The sequence below is a fragment of the Lupinus angustifolius genome, chromosome LG08 (genome assembly GCF_001865875.1).
Source record: "Lupinus angustifolius cultivar Tanjil chromosome LG08, LupAngTanjil_v1.0, whole genome shotgun sequence".
Lineage (NCBI taxonomy): Eukaryota > Viridiplantae > Streptophyta > Magnoliopsida > Fabales > Fabaceae > Lupinus > Lupinus angustifolius.
In genome coordinates this window covers 15,444,685-15,467,532 of record NC_032016.1, presented here as the reverse complement: position 1 = coordinate 15,467,532, position 22,848 = coordinate 15,444,685, and the positions used below count along the sequence as shown (strand labels likewise).

The 22,848-nt window shown below is 31.1% G+C and overlaps 2 protein-coding genes across 2 annotated transcripts; both read right to left on the bottom strand.

The window, feature by feature from the left end:
- Positions 8,221-11,102, bottom strand: LOC109354892. The gene has a single exon (XM_019597692.1). It carries the CDS (start codon positions 10,880-10,882, stop codon positions 8,390-8,392), a length of 2,493 nt encoding a protein of 830 aa, XP_019453237.1. The 5' UTR covers positions 10,883-11,102; the 3' UTR covers positions 8,221-8,389.
- LOC109354893 (uncharacterized protein At2g17340-like) lies at positions 17,850-22,406 on the bottom strand. The gene is made up of 12 exons (XM_019597693.1): positions 22,191-22,406; positions 22,036-22,101; positions 21,542-21,608; positions 21,327-21,395; positions 20,595-20,735; positions 20,078-20,206; positions 19,887-19,973; positions 19,169-19,243; positions 19,022-19,099; positions 18,833-18,910; positions 18,269-18,331; positions 17,850-18,155 (listed from the first exon to the last, which is right to left on the bottom strand). Exons 1-12 carry the CDS (start codon positions 22,358-22,360, stop codon positions 18,072-18,074), a joined length of 1,107 nt encoding a protein of 368 aa, XP_019453238.1. The 5' UTR covers positions 22,361-22,406; the 3' UTR covers positions 17,850-18,071.

Sequence of the window (22,848 nt, the reverse complement as noted above, 5' to 3'; positions counted from 1 at the left end):
CTTGATTTTCTTTGAAATTGAGGTCCACATATACAAGAGCCAATTAAGCCATAGATTAGTGGGAGAAACAGTGAAGACAGTATGAGAAAAGAGAGAAATCTCTGAAATTTGTAGGGAATGGTACTAAGTGGGAGCTACAAAAGTAACACACCATGTGATAGAAATGGCACATAATGACGTGTACTTAAAGCTAGATGCCTAACAAGTGTATGCAGTAAAATAAATTTTTTAGTTAATGTCTAATTAAACAAGTTATATCTAGTTCATATGTCACTGTATAACATGTCTTTTCAGTTGGACCTTAGCTTAAGCCATTGCCTTAGAATGAAAGGTAATTGGGGTATAGGAGGTATTAACAAGTGAGTTACACTAACAATAATAGAGCCTTTATGTATTAAATGAGTGGGTTAAATGAATTGTGTTGTTAGTGAAATTTGAGTCGGACATCAAATCAGAAAATGTTCCATATTAGATTTATCCGGTTTAAAGGTTAAACGGTCCGATTGGATCGGATATATTTCGTATATAATTTATAATTTTTATATATAAATACAAAATTTTATATAATTAATATTTATGTGTAATAATTATATTAAAATAACATCTTTCCATTCTTTTTGGGACTGAAGTAAAACAAAATATTAGAGTAGTGTTTAATTTTTTTAAAGTTGTAAGTGAACCAACCAGTTCACTTCCCGAGTTATTCCGGTTCAACCAGGTTTAACGCAATCGGACCGGAATTTCTCCAATTCAAAGTGATTCAACCCTTATTCAGTTAAAACTAAAAATCAGTACCGTTTTCAAGTCTGGTCAGCGGTCAAACCAGTCGAACCGCCCGATCTAGTTATCACAATACTGGTATAAACTGATTTGAAAAAAGCCCATTATTTATACATTAAAATGTTGACACGTATATAATAAGTCACGGTTAATTTGTAATAAAATGTTTATTGGAACATTTTTCTATAAATTCCAATGAAATATATCAAACAAGTTATTAAAACAAACTTTAGAATTTATTAAAAATAAACGAATTTAAGAAAGAAAATGTGGTGTGTGGGGTGAAGTGAGTAGTGTAAATCAGTTTTGTTAAAATTGTTACCAACCGGTTGAACTAGTAAAGTGGTGATTTGGTCTCAATATCGTATGGTACAATAATTATATTGGTCATGCAATTATACTGGCTAAAACTAGTTATACCGGCCGATTTTTAATTGAATTGTACCGGTCAGTTTTTATTTAAAATTAATTTTTAGTGAAAATAGAAAAATATTTGTTTTTTTATTGATTTTTCAAATTAATGTTAATATATTATATATGCATATCTAATTTTGCCGGTACACAATTTAATTATAAACCACCAGTTAAATCGCTATACTATTATATTAGTAATCTAATCAGTTTAATGACCGATATAATATTAATACATAAGTGTAAACCTGAAATTTTAACATCTTCGAATACTCTTTCAGCTGAAACAAGGAATAACCAAATAAAAAGAATAACTTAACATAAATATAAACACCTAGCATCACCTAGGTCTGCTCTCTCAAAGAAAAACTCTCATGTGAATGTACCCACGTGATGCAAAAATATATTCATTTATATATATTAATAAAATATCTCATTCAGATAAGTTTTTTACTTTAACTCCTAAAATCATGATATATATTATATTTAATTATTTTTTACAAAAAATTTCCCATAAACTAAAAAAATATAACAAACTTCACGATTTTTAGTAGCTATAGAAGATAACTTATCTCTTGATACGTAAATATATTTAATTCTCTTTATATAAACAATGTAACTTTAAAATAAAATTAGGAGTACATCTATTTCTGAAAAAAATGTTCTCTTGTGGATCAAGGCCACAAAGATTTGTGGATATGTGTTTTAATTCAAATGGATGAATTTGAATTACTTGAACATGCTATTCCAACAACGTTTGATCATTTATGTAAATAGACAAAATACTATATTATTAGAAAAGGTTTTTGCTTAGTTTTCAGTCATTTCCTAAAAACATTATTTTCTCACCTATTAAATGGGTAGATACTCGTGAAAAAAGGCAGCATAGTTTAGCCTCCCTTTTCTTGTTTTCTTCTTCTATCAACACTTGTATAACAAGAATTTCGCCTAAAATTATTTTATTTAATAATGTAAAATTTGAACCATTAGTTTTTTTTCCAACGACACATGTCGTTCTCTCCATCTAATATTAGACCTCCAATATTGGAAAATATCTAGATTCATAATATATTGAGTTGAAATGTCTCTTTTACTAGTTTATTTCTCTATAAGAAAATATTGAGTTAATATATATTTACTAAGTTTTGTTTTCTTGACCCATAAAAAAGATAGAGTGAGTGAGGCACAAAATGAATCAACATATTTACCTCTAGTTTTTGGCTTACAAAAAAGTAATTTAAGTTAGTGCTACATCTAACGTTTCTGGTACTATACCAAACACATTAGAGAGGATCCTTTGTGGGATAAGTAGGGCTAGTTGATATATGCATGTAGAACCATATATCTCAAATCCCACGGTCATTATACTGATGGAAGATGATTTCATTAATATATAATCATTGTCCCACGGTCCACATTTTTTATGGGTGAAAGATTGATTAATGTGTAATCATTGTCATCATCACACAATTCAAATTTACCAAAATACTACCTAAGGTTAAAAGTTTAACTCTTTCTAAGATTAAGGTGTACACTTTAATTAGTAGGGTTAAAAGTATGATACAAAATAAAAACGTTAAATCACCTAGCCAAATATAATAGAACATTATTTCTCTAAATCTATTGTAGGTATAGGCGTATATAGCACACTTGTACTGTTGCCTACTCACCATATTGTGTATGTAAATCAAAAGTAAGGTTGTAACTTGTAAGTAAGTTTGTATATGTTCACTTCTTTAATGAATAGTGCCTCGTACATGACTCTTATTAAAAGAGTGAATCTTGTGCATTCCGAAAATGATTAATATCTTATTCAGAATAAGAAAATATTTTTATTTATATCAAAAAAATATTACTTTTCATTCAATTAGTGTTTTCATTCAATTCATGCAATTGGGATCACGAAACTAAACGTCAAATTAGAACACCAAATCCAACATAAATGATAATAGAATTTATTGAAGTAAGCAGTAAAAAATTGATAAAATCATGAGAAAAATAATGTTTGAGAGTAAAATTACTTTACCATAACACTGAAATTATCTACCACATTTATGTATCTTGAATTGTGAAACAAGTAGAGCTCTGTTTAGTGGGAAAGAAAAAGGAAAGAGACACTAAAAAAGAAAGATTAATCATGGGGGAACATTAAAAGTCTGAAGATTCTTGTAAAAAGATAGTCTTGTTCTATGCCAATAATCACATCCTCCCTCTCCTTTACAATAACCAGACTGGAATGGAAAAAAATGGAATCATACTATTCATAGAAAAATGAGAGTTCAACATACGAGACTGTAATTAGTGAAATATGAGGATCATAGATATATGAGATCATTATGATTGATGTATTCTTTTCTATCCCTTCAGATCATATATCGAGCCAAATATGATAACTTTTTTTATTACCCGTCTTGAATATTATATCACATTTCTTTTTTTGTCCTTTCGTGTTCTAGTAGAAACTTATTTATTAAGCAAACGAGATTTTACGAAAAGGATTCTATCGATAATATGGACGAACCAATTACTTCATAGAAATATGTAAAAAATGGAGTCACACTTAAAAGCCGAATGAGTTAGCAACCATAATAATAAACCAAAAAAATAGAACACTATTTGCTGGTATACTATATATACAAGCAAAGGAAAAATAAATTAATTTAAAAGAAAAAAGTTGAAAAAAAAAAGACTTTTCCTTTTAGTTTGGTCAGCAGTCAGAATTGCATGACATTGCCGACACGATCCACTACACCAAAATGAGTAGAAAGAAAAATCACTTAATGAAATAAGCAATTCAGCATCCTATACTCTACTATTGAGGATTGTTAGCCCACAGTTTTTTCATTCACATAATTTATTTGACTTTTTGCCATACATTAAGGTGGTTCATAAACTTTCACTATTTTTAGCCATGAGGTGGGTAGAGATAGTTAAACTCTTAAACCAATAAAAAGCAGAATTACCAATATGCTACAAGAATTATATACTCAGATTTCATTTAGTTAACAGTTTATTACATATAAAAACATTAAATTATTTCAATGGTTGAGTGCAATATTTTCATAATATGTAAGAAAGGCTCCATAATGAGACAGCCAAAAATATCATCAATGTGTTAGAGATATAATAAAGTCATTCATGTGCATTTGCGTAATAGTTTAACCGTATAGAAAAATTCGTTAATAGTTAGTACATAGTATGAGAGTCTCTTTCCTTTGGTAGAGAGGAAATGGAGGAGAAAGAGAATGAGAGAAGAGAAATTGGAGAGAATGGTTCTCTTTATCTTATTTGGTTGGGCAGAGAGTTTGAGAAGAGAGAATAAAAATTAGGTGGAGTCCACCAAATTTTCTTCTTCTCACAAGAGAAAATGGGGAAGGAAGAGTGGAGTAGTTTGGACAAAGATCAATTGTTCCAAAATATTTTTCATGAGACACCAAAAGTGGAACAGGTGATCTTCATTTCGAAAGTTTAATAATTTTTTATCTTCTTTTTCTATACAACCAAACAACATCAAATTTTACACTATTTCCCACCTCTTTCTCTTCTCTTTCTTTTCACTCTCTTTCTCACATATTTCTCTCTTCTTATTTTCTTCCCTCAAATTGATTAGGAACTTGATCTTTATTACCCTGTTTTTCTAAATAAAAGTTGAATTTCATTCCCATGGTAAAAGTAAACTTGTGTATTGTCTATACTTCAGACCCAAATAACTCTTCCATGAGGATATATATTGTCTACACTTCTGTATTGTCCCTATAATTAACAGCCAATTTCTATGTTTCATGGAAAATGGCTTTAATTGTTGCATGGCACCTGTGACCTGTCCTATATTATATATGCACTCATGGCCTATATTCCATATTTTGTATGTCTTTATGTATATGGGAAATCTTACTTTGCTAACAAATAAAAAGTGACATATCATTTTAATTTTATTTTATAAAAATGATATATTAAGAACATATGATATTTATTAGAGGAGGCAGAGGTTGTTATAATTATGACAAATAGTGTGAAGATGGAAAGTACATCATATGTTTCATTTTTTTAGTTTCATTATGTCCCAATTTAATCAAGAATCAATTAATTAAGAAAAAATCATAAAATAATTTTTTATATATTATTCGGTAAAATGTAATTAGTCTGGGACATGAAGATATGAATTTTATGGGACATGGGATCCTTCGTATATGAAGTGTCCTCTCCTTTTGTTAGGTTGATAGTATTAGCTCTCAACAATGTTATTTGTATATCTAAATTTGAATGTCAAACTTGTATAAAATTCTCACCTCAGTTCATAAAGCCATGTAACATTAAACTAAGTGATCTGGTTCAAACTCTAACAATTGTACTATTTCTATTACCTTTAAAATAAAAAATGTTGTATATAAAAAAGGTTGTGACAGCTTAAAAAAATCTATAATGTGTGCAAAAATGTCTAACAAAAAAATGAGATTTCATCACCATTCACCACAAAAACACTTTAACTACCAACCTTCTGTTCATGCTTCAATAATGCCCTGAAATTTAGGTGCAAATTGCATATACTCTGTAAAGTCTAAACCATATCTTGTACCTCCACATGCAGACATGTCCCCTTGCATTCCCTTTTTCAAAAGAAATAATTTTTTGAGGCTAAAATCCTTGCTTCAACTTTCCCCTAAGCATTTTTAGCAATCTATGTAAAGCTAAACTGTTAATTCTGCAAACTTCCAAATTTCAACATTGGGGTAAACATTGTACACAAGGCCCAATTAACAAATGAATTTAATAAGTAAGCATAGACACTATAAGTATTTACATACTCTCATTATATTATCTATCATTTATATGTTAACTATTATTCACTCTACAAATGAATGGTGAATAATATAGTAATCATGTAACAAACTTTATACTAACAATATATAAATATTAGATTCTTAACAAATATATTACCACTAAAATTAGAATGTTTGAAATAAAAGTTACCTGAAGTTGTGGACATTAACTAAGCTAAAACAATAATAAACAGTGATTTAAAGAGAGAGAGATAGTGTTGTGGTTTGATGTGAAGGAAGGCCATACATACTTCACTCTTTGTTTGATCATGGCAACTAAAGTAATGTGACATGAATACACACACTCTCCCATTGTGGGCCTAATCATTTTGTAGAAACAATTACACTAGGAGATATATGGCAGATTATTGTCTATTACAAGTTCTTCTTTGGTTACAAAGATTCTTATCTTCTTCCTAGGTTGACACACGTCAAAACCAAGTTTAGTATTCATGCAATTCCTACTCTATAGCATATAGTAACATTCAAATTTTTGAGCCACCTAATTCTGTGTCATTCTTGTGACAAGAGGAACAAACAATATCCTAGTATTCCAATCAAAATTTCTTGATATATATGGTTCCCATTTTTTAATAACTATTCATAGTATATGCTATTGATTAAGAGATATTCTTAGTGAACATGAAAATATTAGAAAACATGGAAGGGACTCTATTTATGTCAAAGACCCTATGAGAAATTGAAACTTCTGCATGAAGCAGTTTGTAAATGCAATGAGAGATTTTGTTGATAGGTCAACTCAGTTTAGAACTCTAACAGTAAGATATTTCTTGTTTTTCTTTTCAGTCACACAAATTAGCGTGACTAGTAGAATCTAGGGAATGTATCATGTTATGGCTTACCAAGACATAAACTATCAATTGAGATGTATAATCAAAGTTTGCTTTGGACTATTGTAGCATCCTTTTCCCCATTACTGCGGAAATAGATTCCTCTCCGGTACTGGACTCTTCAGTATGAGCAATGTGAGAGAGATTACTTTTTTTAAAATATTTAATTTAGAAAAAAAATTTAATTATTGAAACATTTTTGTTATATGTTACAAGCCACTGTCAATAAATTTTGATAATGCCCCCCATTTTGTCAAATTAACTTGGTTATCTTTGAAAAGAAAAATTGCTACAGTCATAACTTTTCATGCTTTTTTAATAACTTTCCCACTGACCATAAAATTCAGTTTGTTTTAAATTTTTAAATATAATATTACATGAGTGCTCTAATATCAACATCATGTAAGTGTCAATAGATAAATAAATAAAAAAGAGAGAACCACACATATTAAAAAATAATGACTAATCAATCCCTATATGCCTTTACATAGACATTTACAAAAGGCAACCCTCATTGGCACTATTAATTGGATGATTGCACAATTTTGTATCATGAAAATTCCTGTCTAATCCATTTTAAATCTCGCTTTTTTAATTTTTTTTAATATATATAAATTTCTTTTTGTATCATGAAAATTCTGGTCTAATCAATGTTTTTAATTTCTTTTGGTCTAGATATAAGAAAATGGATAGTTGAGATTAAGTGTAACTAATCTAACTTAAAATGAGTGTAAACAAATCTCTCATCTTATATATAGTTATGCATTTACATTTTTTTGTGTACATTCCATAAATATATTCTCATTAATTATATTTGACATTATAATCGGACAACTTAACCAATTAAATCTTACATATGACCTCTTCTAATTTGATGTAGGGCTGAGATATATATCATAACTTACAATATATTTACCATTTAACCATTAAGGGTTGTCAATATACTAGACTCATACTAAGACTTTAGCTGATAGATATATGCAACTTTATCAAAGAAAAGGGGAGAAAGACAGTTAACATGGCCATAATTGCAGTTAAATGACTTGAATCATCAAAACTACAAAATGCAATTTAGAACCAAGGATACACACAAAGTGAAACACAAGTAAATAGGATTTATATTCTTGTCTGAAACAATTATCACAAATAGGAATTGAATTTGTCACACAGGAGGAAGTTAGTAAAACATGGCTGCTTCTTATGGTCAATTTTACTATTCATTCCACAAGTGCTAATGAAATGCACCATTTTAAGTTATAGATTAATATTACAATTAGGATCAAAACCATTCTCATAACAAAATTAATCCACTTAAATACAAAGTTGATGATTCAATAGAATCAAAGCTGAACATATAACACAGTCACTGGCATGCTTTTTTGGTCCCTTCTAATATCCCTTGTTTCAATCCCAAGTCACTGAAATTTTTTCCACTGAAAGTGATAGAATAAATAGAAGAGTTTTTGAAAAGAATCTGATAAATCCTACAATTACAGAATTATACAGGAGTTGAAAAAAGGAAGCACATTAAAATAATGATGCATCACCATAGACCTCAGCTAGCATGCCATCCTCACTACCAGACATGTCGAATAATTCTGCATCCTTTGCTTCATCATTAGAGAAGTCTCTCCTTTCAAGCTTGGCATGAGCTGCAATATATATCATTTTCTGAGCTCTTTCCAATGCAACTCTTGAGTGTTTATTTGCCGAAATTTTCGTCATGAAAGACCAATTACTCTTAAATCCACACGAAGTGGCATGCAGAAAAATAAGCCTCACTGCAATTTTCCCTAAGGATTTAAACTCGCTTAAGCATGTTTCCCAAACAAGTCTGCTGCTAAGTGGATTTGCAACTTTCATCTTACCGGTCACGGGGTCCCTTTGTTTCATCTGAACAGCTTGTGCATAAAGAGGGTCGAGCCCGTCTGATCTCCACTTCATTAACTCCATCAACACAATATGAGCTTCGTCGCTCGAAGCTAGCCTTGTCAATAACTGATCGACATCTTTCTCCTGTTCACGCGTCAAGCATTTGAATGGAGGAAGGTACTTTCCACTTGTGTCTTTAATCAAGTAAAGTGGATCAAGTATAAATGCTGCTGACCATGCAGGGTGATAATTTTTTCTGAACCTTTTCTCAATTACCTTTTCCACTGGTCCCTCCATAACATTGTACTTGCCACACCACTCCTTCACTTTGCTTCTCAGCTCCTCCCAAAGAGGCAAGCATCGACCGATCAATGGCCTCTCAGCCTCAATGTCCTGAACCATTCCTTTGATAAGCTTCACGAGTGAATAAACTGCTTCTAGTTCATTCCAAAAAACCCCATTCTGAACCATTGCAGCTACTTCTCTTGCCAGTGGATCCTCCATGAATGTTACCTTAAATGTGTCCTCCAACGTCACCATTTGGATTACTCTAGCGCAGCTCAAAATGTCCTCCAACATTGGAAACACAGATGCAAAGTCCTTCAAAACATCACATTTTGGTGAAGGAACTCTAAGCAACCCGGCATACTCCAGCTCCTGCATCCTGTACTTGAGAAAACTATTCCTCACCTGAGACTCGGTAGTTATAAAATTCGCAACCTTAAGGCAATTCTCAGTGACAACCATGAAAAGTGGTAGCTCATTGTTAAAATCCTTAATTAAACTAATAAACCCTTGAAGCTGACAAGAAGTATTTACCATCCAATGGTTTTGAATCTCCAAGTTCCTCAACGCCTTCGCTTTAAACTTGTCTGCGACGATCCCTACACATCTTTGAACAACACTGCCACTAACACCGGTCACTGTTGCCCACAAAATCTCCTCAGCATACTTAGATGACACCACTCCCCCAGGGAATACAGCCTTATGGAACACACTAGTCCCATTAGGAAGATTCACCATAAACTTAACCAAATTCTCACCACCACAACACAAGCTATACCAATTCTTGTTCTTCCAACCATCACTCGCCACCTGAAAAAACATCGCATCTCCTATTTTCGCTTCAGACTTGGCCTTAACTTCACTGAACCTAGCATCAAGTCTAGGACCAGATATCTCGCGCCTCAAATTCGGCGTTGACAAACCAACCTGTCTAAGAAAAGCTTGAAACTTTCTGTGCTCAAGAATAGACAAAGACACTGACCCACATGACTCATAGAACCAATCAGACAATAACTCCAAAGCAGAGTTAACCTGGTCATTGTTCAAACAAGGACCAGGTGAAGTTTTCGGACTCTTGAGCTTCTTCACACTGTCCTCAAACATAGCCAAGGCACACAAATCATCTTTCCCACCAGACAGCACCAAATTATGCTGATTCTGGTGCTGGTGCACAGAGTTATTATGCACCTGAGCATACCCAATATCACTACCACCAACACAAAACCTTGAAGACTCAACCATTGCCAAGGTGTGATTTTGATGATAAGGGGTTATTGTTGATGTAGCTGTTGGTGAAGTGGCAGTGACAGTGTTAGAACCCAGTGAACCCCGCTTCCGGTTCGAACTAGTGACCATTGAAATAGGAAGAGGGGAAGGAACTGAACCGGCTGGTCTCAAACCGGTGCTGAAATTGGAACAAGTTCCACGTTTTAAGTGCTCAGAAGCGGTTCTAGAAGGGTTTGAAGCAGAGAAAACAGAGTCACACAGCGTGCACTTGAGTTTAACCGATTTGGGTAAACCGGTTTCAGGGTTTCGAACCAAAACCGGTTCTAAATGTGCCCAGTACCAAGCACCTTTGCCTTTGATCGCTTTGGTTCGAACTGTGACAAGACCCTCGTAGCGTTTGTTAACGGTTTTAAGGGCTATGTCATCGGAGGAAGAAGAAGGAATAGGTTCTGTTGAGGTGGAGTTAGTTGAAGCCATTGTTGTTATGGCCAAAAGGGTGTCTGAATTTGTGCCCAAAATTGGGTTTTTTGGGTCTTTGAGATGAAGGGTCAAAATAGGTTGTTGTTGTTGTTGTTGTTGTGGGGTTGTGGTGAGAGTGGTGTCACCATTGTGGCAGTGGGATTCGTTTTGGGTCATTTAGCCATAAAGGGTCACAGACACTGAGGAAGTGAATAAGAAAAAGAGTGTTAGAAAAAGAGTGTAAGGTGTTTGATGAATTGTGTAGGTGAAGAAGAAGAAGAAGATAGTGTTTGAGTGAGTGAATATATATAGAGAGGAAGCACTCACACAGTCCTCACTGAATAGGAAATATGAAGAGTGGAAGAGAAGAGAGGGGAAGTGAAGTGAAGTGGGTCAACCAAATTTGTATTTCTCAACAAAAAGGGAATGTCTTTTTAACTTTTTATTTTATTTTATTTCTTTCCTTTTCAGGAATTATCAGGAAAAAGAAAAAAAACAATTTTAAGGAGGTAAAACTTCAACAAAAAAACATTGAAGAGTGGAAAATTTATGCACTGACATTATAAAAATTTATATATAATCAATATATTATCTATAGTTTATTTACATAATTTTTATTTAAAAGTCAATGATGATTAAAAATAAATGACGAACGATATAATGACATTGTAAAAAAATCGTACGCCTTTTAGCGTATACATTTTTTCTTAATATTGAAATCATACTAAAGGTGAATTTATTTTAGAGCAAATCTTGTTGAGGGTTAATCCTCCTTGAGAAAGAACTATAGGAGATTAAAAATGTTGTTAAGGTGTTAAAAATGAGTATTTTTTACCACCTTAGATATGAGAAAATATATGTTTGACTTGCTCCTGTATGTTTATATTTATAAATATAATGTCATTTGGTTAGCATGGTTGAACTTAAGTCCAAACCTTCTATGTCTTTCTATTTTGTCATGCAGTATATTTATATCACTACTTCTTCACTTTAGACACGGAATTTAGTTATTTCAAATAATTATTAATTATTTGTCTATAAGTTCTGAATATATAATTAAATATTATTAACAACTTGAAGGTTGAAATATATTTATAATTAAGTAAGTAACTGAAATTAACAATTACAAATTATGCATCAAATATCATACTGTATATAAAAATCTATAATTTGTAAAATAAGTCAAAGGTATGATCAATAGTATGTAAATTAATTTAATTCTATCATTATTTCACTATTTGACCTTTATATTTGATGTTTTTATAGTGATAAGTGCCAAATATGTTTGGATGGATTTAAACTCGTGCACTTACAATTATGTTTTTCATAAGAGGTCCTTTTTGATATGGTTAAAGATTTTAAAACAATTCGATTTAATCTTCCAATTATAAAAAAAGGAGCACGTTATTTACTATTTTTTATATAATCTGAAATGAAGAAAGAACGTGAGACCAGTGGCATTATATATATATATATAAGTATGTATGGTGTTTTGAGTTATCTATATATATCAGGAGAATCCTCAAGAGTAACGTTAGAAGAGAATTTAATAGTTGTTAGCTGTTCTCATATTATCAGATAATTGTGCTTTAAAGTTAACTTCAATTATTAAGCTATTTGCTTACTTTTGTCGTCTTCTTATTACATTTCTTCCTCCTTTACCATTTTAATTACGCTTTACTATCATGACTCGTTTCTTAACTTTTCCAAACAGATGAATACCAATTTTCGTTTCAAATTATTAAAAAAAATCACTTATTTATATTTAGCAAAGTAGAGTATAGTATGCTAACCTTCTATATATATATATATGGTGACCCTATATTACACAACTAAATTTTATTATATATTGTTTGTTAGGTGATTTTGGAATAAATCGAGTGAAAGTTGGTCTAATAATATTTGAGGTAGGTTAAATTAGGTTGAAGATCAATTTTAAAATGTTTAAATAATATTACATCGAGATAAGAATTGACAATAAATAATTGAAATGAGATTCTAATATTTAAGTCAGTATTAATAAATGGGGTGATAACTAGAGAGGATAGAGAAGGTAGATAATCTGGTGTACACTTTGTATCTAAAATATATCTGTATGTACATTGAACTCATACACCTTCAGAGAGGAAACACTTTGAACCTTATTAATTTTCTTTGAAGAGTGTTTAACATAAAGAAGCTCGTCCAGATTAAGAATGCTTGTAGTAGCTCAAAGAGACTCAATCCAAAGACTAATTATTGAGCACATGGGTTGGGTGCGTTTGTTTTGTTATCAAATTGATTTCTCAGTGAAAAAATCTCACTATTAACTAGGGACCAGAACTATACTTTGGAGTGAAAGAAATAAACATTGGTTCCACATATCAAAATTGAAAAACATTATTTAACTTCCTTTTGCATTTCTTCAGTAGAGCAGTAAAAGAGAAGAAAGAGAATGAAATGAGAGACTTTGGTGAGAAATAAAAATACTTCTCTCATTTGGTTTGAATGTATGTCATTTTAGAATTTTACCGAGTCTAAACATATTGAAAACTTCAGTTAAGTTGAAGGAGGGATTTAGTGTTTTTGTTACAAGGGACGAGTAATACTAAAACCAAAGTGATGAGAAAAAAATATATTTTTAATAAATTAGGCGCTGCAGATAAATAATGAAAAATATTTCAACCTTTATAACTGTTCTAATTAAAAGTTCAAAAAAGATGTAGAATCTAATTAAGACATAATTAAAAAATGAGTATAATATCGTGAGTGTAAAAATTTATCACTATACTATCTATCATTTATTTATATTACTATTTTTTAGAAAAGTTAATAACGATTAAAGATGAATAATGAATTAACAGTGTATAAAAATCTTGAAATGTCATGTATAAATTTTTTATTGTTAATATAAAAATTTATATATATTTAGTATATCATTCACTACTCATATAAATTAATTATATTTAAGAGTATGTGATTATTAAATTTAATAGTGAACAATCACCATATAAAAAAGATTTTAAAATTTATATATCATCAATGTAAATTTTTTTACATTATTGGTATATCATCTATTATTAATTTTTTTAACATATAAATTATGATAGTGTAAAAAATATTTACACCATCATACATGTTTGGAAAGCTAAATTGTCTTTTTGTGAATTTTGTGCACCTTTAATATCGTATGTTAACTAATTTTTCTTTACATAACGCAATACATAAGTTAACTAATTTTGTTCATCAATACATTGATGTGTTAACTAATTTATTTTCCAAACGCAAAACATATTTGAAACTCATATTTCAACTTTGGGTTACTAAGGCTGCTTAATTTGGTCAGGTCACTTTTTTTAACCCGGATTCGACTTTAGATTTGAAACTAACCCGACCCTACATAGTAATAGAGTCAACCTTTAAATCTAACCTTAGACCCGATTATTATAATTAATTACGCTGACACCCTGAGTTTTAGTGAAATTACACAAACCACTCATCACTTTTCTACAGCTACACAAACCCTTAATTTTTATACTTTCATTACACTAATCATCCCTGCATGAGAAATAAATATAATCTTTTAAATAAAAAATGTGATGAATGCAATTAAGTTAAACAAAACATGATATATTATGGAGAAAAGTCCAAATAATATACAAAACAATGTATTTTATTATTTTTAGTTACAAAATGCAGTAACAATTCTAAAGATATATTGTTTAAATCGCTCTTATATTATATCATAACGAACCAAAAATAATAAAAATGTATCAACTCATATATTATTTGGAATTGTCTCCATAATATATCATCTTTTGTTTAACTTAATTGTATTTATCACATTTTTTGTTTAAAAAAAATTACACTTAATTTTCATGCTGGAATAGTCAGTATAATGAAAATATAAAAATTAGGGGTTAGTGTAGGTGTAAAAAAGAGATGGGTGATTTATGTAATTTCACTAAAACTCAGAGTGTCAGTGTAATTTACTCTATTTATTATTAATTTGATATATAAAATGATATATATATATATATATATATATATATATTAATCATGTATATATTATGGAAAAATTAAAGAATAAATGATACTTTTGACCAAAAGAGTATTATTATTCTATACATATTTGAGTAGAAACACATACGAATATGATGAACGAGTGATCATGGAACCGGACAGGCAAGATCATGTTTGGTCGCTACCCAGCCTGATTGGATCTATTTTTTGAACCCGAACTCAGCCCTATATCCGATTAGACCCTACCCTATTCGGACCCGATCAGGCTATGCTGAGTGAACGGGTAGGATCGGATTCTGCTTACCTACATGTGACAATAAAAGGTAAATACCCAATGTAGAATGTGTTATATGGAGCCATCATTAACAATGTTATCATAACCATAACCTTATGAATATATCACACGTGCCTTTTAAATACTGGCCTTGTATTTATCATCAACTATTGTTTTTCTGACACTCAATTGATCATCTCTCTTTTCCTATTGTCAATATATTCGGCTTTGCAGTGTAATAATTAGTGTCTTTAATTATACGATAATCTTACTTATCAACGGGCAAGAACCACAGCTTGCATATAACTATATCTTCTCTATATCTATATATAAAGGTAAAATATGGTGTAATTTTTACTTACTATTTTTCTTTTACATTATTTAATTTTTACTGAAAAACCATATAATCTTAATTAATAACCACCATTAACCACATCTCTCACTTTAACTAATCATTATCATAAACAAAAAAATTATAATATAAAGTACACCGTATACAACAAATATATTCTAATTCTAAAAAATGAAATATATAAAAATTAAATACGTAGTATCATGCAATATTGACTGGCAGACACGAAGTGTCTGTACATACTAATATATAGTAGGGATCCACTTAGTCATTAAACTTACTCTGGTGATCAATTATATGAATATTCAATAATTTAAATCTATTCACTAATTGAAACTATTGAATTTTCTTAGAATTGATGGTTGAGATGAGGAGTAAGTTTAACAAACTTACTCTTAAAATGATGATATTATCCACCATTCATTTTTAATTATTATTCAATTTTAAATAAAAGTAATTGAAATGATGGTGCATTGATTATGTATAATTATTTACATTGTCCATGTATACATGTTACACTCTATATATGAATGTTAAGACTTAAGAATCAGGAGAAAAATATGTGGATAAATGCATTATTAATTTATTATCTACCATTCATATTTAATTATTATCGACTCTTTAAAAAATAGTTTAAATAAATATGAATAATGTAGGAGTGTCTATACATTTTTACATCAACAATATATAAATATTTCCCTCAAAAATTAATTCTCCCACTTTCATAATATTGTCTTTCTTACTAGATGTTATCCCTATATATGTATGAATGAATTTGCTAGCATGGAAAACCTATTTTTAGTTAGGAACATGTTTATCCGGACAAAAATATACTTCGGAGTGATAATAGACATTTGAGTAACATTTAACTAATAAATAAAAGATATGAGGTTGATAAAATATATATAACTAGATATGGAAAAACAGTTCAGAACTAGAACTTTATGGGTCAAATTTAACTTAGTTTACAGAAAATAAATGAAGTTTTCATAAAAACAAAAAAAATATAATAAAAGTTTAATACAATTTTTTCCTCATATAATAATACATCATCATAATTCATAACACAAGTGAAAGCTAGAATCAACAGTACTCAATGGCTTGAGTTACTAGTTACTACTACAGTCTTCGCCAATAAGGAATAGTTGTTATCAAAAAGTGACATTGGCTTCCTTAAAATACAAATGTTTTTATCCTACAAACTGAAATTGAAATTTAATTTGTGGGAAACTTTCTGAGTAGAAGTAGTAGATCTCAAGAATCAGGATGTTTGTGAATAAACTTTAGAAATTAAAAATTAGTGGGTAAGTTCTTTACACAAAATCAGTTTCATTTATGTTATATGAAAAAAATTATATCCATTTTAGTAGAAGATATGAAGAATTAGTATGCTTGTGAATGACCTTTTTTGTTGCACAATGGAGGCAAAAATAAATAAAAGAAAAGAAAAAGTTGATTTAATTAATTAATTACATATATAATAAGGTGAGGTGTTATTCTAAAAATTGACCAGAGAAAAATGTATGTACTGACAATTTATAAGTTTTATATACTGTCATTGTATCATCCACCATTCATATTTTATTATTATTAACACTTCAAACAAAATAATACAAGTGAATGATTGATAATATATTGACTGTATATCAATCTTTACACTAACTAACCATACATATAATACATTCAAAATCAAATGGTTATTCATTGAGGTTGAAGAATTGGTAATCAACTTTTGTGAGCTAAACATAATGAAATAGTTACACCTTCTAGTATCTCATTCCCTTATTTTATTTTCCAACTTGGAGTCTGCTATTCTAATTTCCTTTTATCTGTTGACAAGTTTGAGTTGGTGAACCAAAAATTGCATTATACCAATTATGGCAACAATTAGACCAAGAAAAAGAAAATGGCCAAGTTCAGTGCAGAATCTACCTTTAATCATATCCACTTATACAAAATCCAATTCTTATGAAATACGTCTCCTTCTGTTTATTAAAACATATATGTGCTATAAAAATTTGTGTAACATGTGGTCAATGGAAACTAATATAATATATAGAGGGTCTTAATCACATCTTCATAGCAATGGGGATGAATTTGTCTATTTAATATTGTTTTGAGAGTTCAAAGATGCAAGCTCTAAACAAAATTTTCACAAGGAGGAAAAGTTACTATAATTATCAAGGATAAAGCTCACATCATTAGAAACAAAAAAGTAGTGTATCCTAACATGAGTTGGAGAAAAAGTCTAACACTTCTCACAAATATATTTTTAGTGCTACAAGGATATCCCATCACTCTATGAGTAAGAAAATAGCGTCATTGTGTGATTGTCTCTCCCAACAAATGTCGCTCCCAGAAATCGAACATTTGACCTTTTGATCTTTACGAGGATCCAGCGGAATATTGCACCACTAAACCAACGCCTTCTTTGTACTTCTAACAAATATGTTTATCACAGTAGAGACCCAAAGCTAGAGTTATAATAGTTATATAATTCATTTTGCAACAAAAAGAAACTGAATAATATTGTAATACCCACTTCACTTCTCCGTGAGCAAGAGGCCAAGTAATGTATGTATATTAACTTTTTATTACTAAAATGCTTCACATTTATCCCACTTTATAAATTGGCATTCCATAAAGTACCTTGCTTCAGGCATACAATGGCATCAAGTTGAAAGATTAAGACTAGACTAATTGCACACATGCAGCATCACTAGAGAAAATAATCAGACTTATGAGCTTGAAACTTCATTGTATTTGAATACACAATCATAGAGGCGCCCTCCGAGAAATTGGGCAACCTCAGGATGTTTCACCTGTAAAAAGGATGGCAAGAAAGAAATAAGAACAAATAATAGGATCAAGTGTGATCAACAGATATCAAAGTTTCATATGATAAGAAGCAAATGGTAACAGTAAAATGCATTACCATCCCAATCTTGAGGGAATCACATTTAAACTGGGCATATAGGTTTGTTTCTATTCCACGACCCTGTCAAAAGAAAAAAGCCCAATGTTATCCAAAATATATAAGTCAAATGACAACAGTTCTCATGAAAACCGTGAGATCGATAATTTTGGGCCTGACATCCATATATGAATGATTAGGATTAAAAGTTAGTTATTGGTCACATGATCACTTCTTTTAATCTTGACCATTCAAATAATATTCAATGATCTATATTAATTGTTTTCATTTCTCATAATAGTAATTTACTCATGTGAGTCACTTCAGTATACAGAATAATAAAAGGTCTTTTTCATCAGTTATCTGGTTTTCTTGCTCTTATATATGCTCAGTTTTGTAGTAGTTGTAGTAGTAGTACAAAACAATAATTAATTTGAACCTCAATAACTATATAAGCCTAAACCTTCTTGCTACGACTCTATATCCTTTATCATCCTACTTCACTCCAAGTAGCAAAGCCTAACAAAGCTTTTATCATCCATAACAAGGGTTGAAGTTTCCAACAATATCCGATGAAGAACTTACCATCCCTTCCAAGACGACAAGATCTGCATCTGTTGCAAGGTAAGCAAGTTCTTGTGACACTCTTGTAAGATCAATAACCTGCAATCCATGAACCTTGCAAGTTAATAACCAGATATATGTATATATATATATATATATATATATCATAATTTTGCCTAATATAACAAAAAACATTGCTCATTTTCTTACAGGTAAATCATTGCCGGAGTTAGCAATTAAAAGATTTGACGTACTGACACCTACAAGACGTCCTTCTTCATCCTTTAACTGGAATACAACATAGAGTTAGTGAATAAGATGGTAATATCAGAAAGTTACAGAACTTATTTTCAGTACCTTTGATATAATTTCGATTAGCTCAGAGTAAGTGACATCATTGATGGAAGGTAAGTCATTAGCAGCCAATACAACCTGTATTCAAAGCAGAATCAAATAAAATACGTTGAAGATGGCAGCTGTAAGTAGGGATGGCAAAAAAACCCGTACCCGCGGGTACCCAACAGCATGTAAAAAGCTGTCTAGGTTTCAAATATATACTTACAACAAGATAATCATAATAATCACGTGTTGAAAGAGGCAACATTGTTGTAATGTCCGATCTATGCTACAATTTGGTGCATTACACATTGGGGTTTAGTATTTATAAGGTTTCTACAGCAAACACCTGATATAGGACTGGATTAAACATTTGGCTTCTATTTCGAGTAGGCACATGGCCTTTTATATGGGGTTTTGCTAAGCTTTATGCCTTTGTTCCATTGGTTTTCTCTTTTTTCTTTGTTGTTTTGTGTTTTGCTCTTATTTGAGGAGTCCCAATCCTCCCATCTCCTTGCATTTTTTTTCTCTACATCATAATGAATTTCTTCTTTTATAAAAATACAACAATAATCAAGTCTTAATCCGACTAGGTGGGGTCGGCTACACAGATCGAACGACGCCAAAATACTCTATCATAAATCATGTTCATTGACATAACATTGATCTCTAAGTCCATCTTAATCATTTTGCCTATGGTTTTATAAAAATAAAATCATAAAATAAAATGCCAGTGAACCTGAGTCCCACGCCGAAGTAGCTCTCTTGCAAATGGCAAAATACCCAAAATGATGTCTGCACCCGAGTTATCTACAAATATGATAACCTGCCATGACAAAAGAAACATATTACAACAGTACCACTTCAGAAAAAATGCTAAAGACAGAATTCATTATGAATTGTATCACTTTAGATACATAAAAAACTTGCCTTCTTCCAAGACTTCTTGCTCCATTTCGTTTTGAAAGTGTCGAGGTCATCAATAACCCATGGTCGAGGGATGATATTTTGACAACTAGCCAAAAAGGACATCCCATCCTTAGAGAAAACCTCTGCAAGCTTCAAGAAATAGTGGCAATTTTGATCAGCCATGAACTACAGAAAGCTTAATCCTCCAACTCCCCGATATAATTGTTATACATAGCAGAAGAATATAACACCAGTGACAAACGACCAAAAGTACCACCAACAACCAATTTCGAGAACTTAAGGAACATTGCATTTTGAGGAAAATTAGTTACACCAAATAATAGGAAAGTTGAAGGATAAAATGGTTGGTACTATAACATGTAACATTAAAGGATATTCAGAGATATAGATCACAGCTTAACCAAGTAAATTTGATGCTTGAATGAACAGAACGAGTAGGCTTCATCCAGTGTGGTCCATGTTTATTAAATTTATCTGCACATAAGTTAACAAAATAATGTATAGAAAATTATCCTACCTGTGCAGAACCGAGATCAAATATGTTTCCGGCAAAAATTCCTCTAACTAGATTCTCAAGTCGCTTCGCTTCATCTTCAATGGCATCATTAAGAAGGACGACATTTTCAAATAGGGAGATGGCTTTGGCATTTTCTTCATCCTAATGCATTCAATCAAAAAGGAGTAATAAATCATGGACAAAATAAAACTACACCGATCAATGATAACGTCATGAAACCACCCTGGCCCCTCGCTTATAAAAATGTATAACATGTTAAAAAATTTACAACTTGGACTAACAAAATTTAGACCTTTTCAGCCAACTATACCAGAAAAGAATTCCATAAAATTCTAGCCTATACTTCAAACAAGATGTTCAATTACTACAACAACTAGGTCCACTACAACCAGAAAGACACACACTTTTCTTTATCTTTTTACCATAGCTGCATATCATTAGCAAACATAATCCTAGTGTGCAGTATGTCTGTATAGGTAGTCAATCCCAGGTAGAGGAACATCCTAGCCGACCCCAAAAATGGGGTACCAGTTTGTAGAATGGCCGGGATAAGGATGTTTAAGGAAGCAAAATTTATACTATACACATATAATTGGTACATAAAATTGAAGAGATGAGGCATAAACTCAAAATCAATGACAACTCAATTCCAATATAAGTCCACTAAGTTTAAGGCCTATCTAAGGCGTAAAAGCAAGTATTAAGTACCTCAAAGTTCATATACAAACTTACCTTAACTTTCTTGAAGATATCTGCGAATCCCAATTCTCTGAGTATTAGCTCACGAAGTCTGCATAGAAGCTAGAAAATCATCCCACCCCAAGAGAAACAAAAGAAAAAGGAAATCAGACACATCATCAATCTGCTGAATTTTTTTGTTCTAGTTCTTTTTTCTGGGTGCTGGGACAGAAATTAGCAAATGATTTCAGCAATGGCATAGAACATACAATACAATCAGGTGGTCCACCATGACTTTCAGGATCTTTCTTGAGATCTTCAAGTATATCAGTATACCTTGTATAGGGAATGCACAAACAAAAGATGCAATTAGGAAATCCCATACTACAAGCTATTAAATAATTATATCATCAGGCAGATAAAGTATACAATCCTAAGATCCATAAGAAACATTATCCTTATTATTATTATTATTATCCAAAAGTATGTCACTGTGATAATTTGAAGAAAAAAAGTAACTATGATGTAGCAAATATCCCTCTATGGACAAAATTCAGTAAAATTGTTTGCCGTGTAACCCGAAGGTCACAGGTTCAAATTTTGGAAGTAGCCTCATCGAAGGTAAGGGTTCGTATTTACCGAGAGCATATATTCTGTTCCACAAAATGATATGTCACTTGTATGATTGGTTGAAAAATATATTTAGGTTTAAATTAGGTGAGGGCCGACAAATAATAAAAGAAAATGGCAAAAAAGAGATAACCTTTGAGCAAATTTGTCAGCTTTAATTACAGCATCAGGAACAGAAGTATCACTCTCTGCACGCTTCCTATAAAAAATAAACAATAAAGATGGAAATAACAGAAGGCTTTAAGGAATTATGATGGAAAGAAATGAAAATGATATTGAATAAATTACTTGAAGGAAGGGATAGAGTTGAGGAAGAGATGAATCCAAGAGAGTTCAGTGGGAGTGGATTTGCGAGGATTATCAGAAGGGAATCTATAAGGAATGGTGGAAGCTCTGTAATGTGAATCGATTGGTGTTTGTAACAAAGGGAATTCAACAAGCTCCGATAAGCTCTCCATGGAAGGAATCGCAGATAGAGACAATACACTATTAACTCTTCTTTTTCTACTCACACTAACATTTTCCTATTCATCTAAATCTAAATAATAAATTTCACCAAAAAACAAAATCTGAGTAATAACTTTATAAAAAAAAATTATATAATACCATGTATGAGTATTCTATATCATTTATATATTTCATCTATATACTGTTAGAATTTCTGATCATCTATATAATAACTTAACTAGTAACCGTTTCGGAGTTACTTTTGTGGGTTATGGTCCCCATTTGTAGAGCAAACAAGTTTTAAGGTGTAGGGTTGGGGAGAATAAGGGTGGATGAGGATAGTGTTATCTATAAAGATAAAACACTATCAAGTCATCCATAAGGCAAGGATAAGGCAACTCTCCTCATAAGCTAAACACTCTCACCATAAGGCACACTCTCAAGAAAAGAGCTTTCTCACTCCCCTCTATAGAAGCATAAGGAAAACCATTCGGCGCTC

Bases quoted from the DNA above. Each gene is read 5' to 3' on its own strand.
- LOC109354892 (XM_019597692.1), bottom strand. From the start codon at position 10,882: ATGACCCAAAACGAATCCCACTGCCACAATGGTGACACCACTCTCACC.
- LOC109354893 (XM_019597693.1), bottom strand. From the start codon at position 22,360: ATGGAGAGCTTATCGGAGCTTGTTGAATTCCCTTTGTTACAAACACCA. The intron at 21,609-22,035 runs GTTATCTCTTTT...TCCCTATACAAG, and splicing joins GCTGACAAATTTGCTCAAAG to GTATACTGATATACTTGAAG. The intron at 18,332-18,832 runs GTAAGTTCTTCA...TTCTTTTGACAG, and splicing joins TTGTCGTCTTGGAAGGGATG to GGTCGTGGAATAGAAACAAA.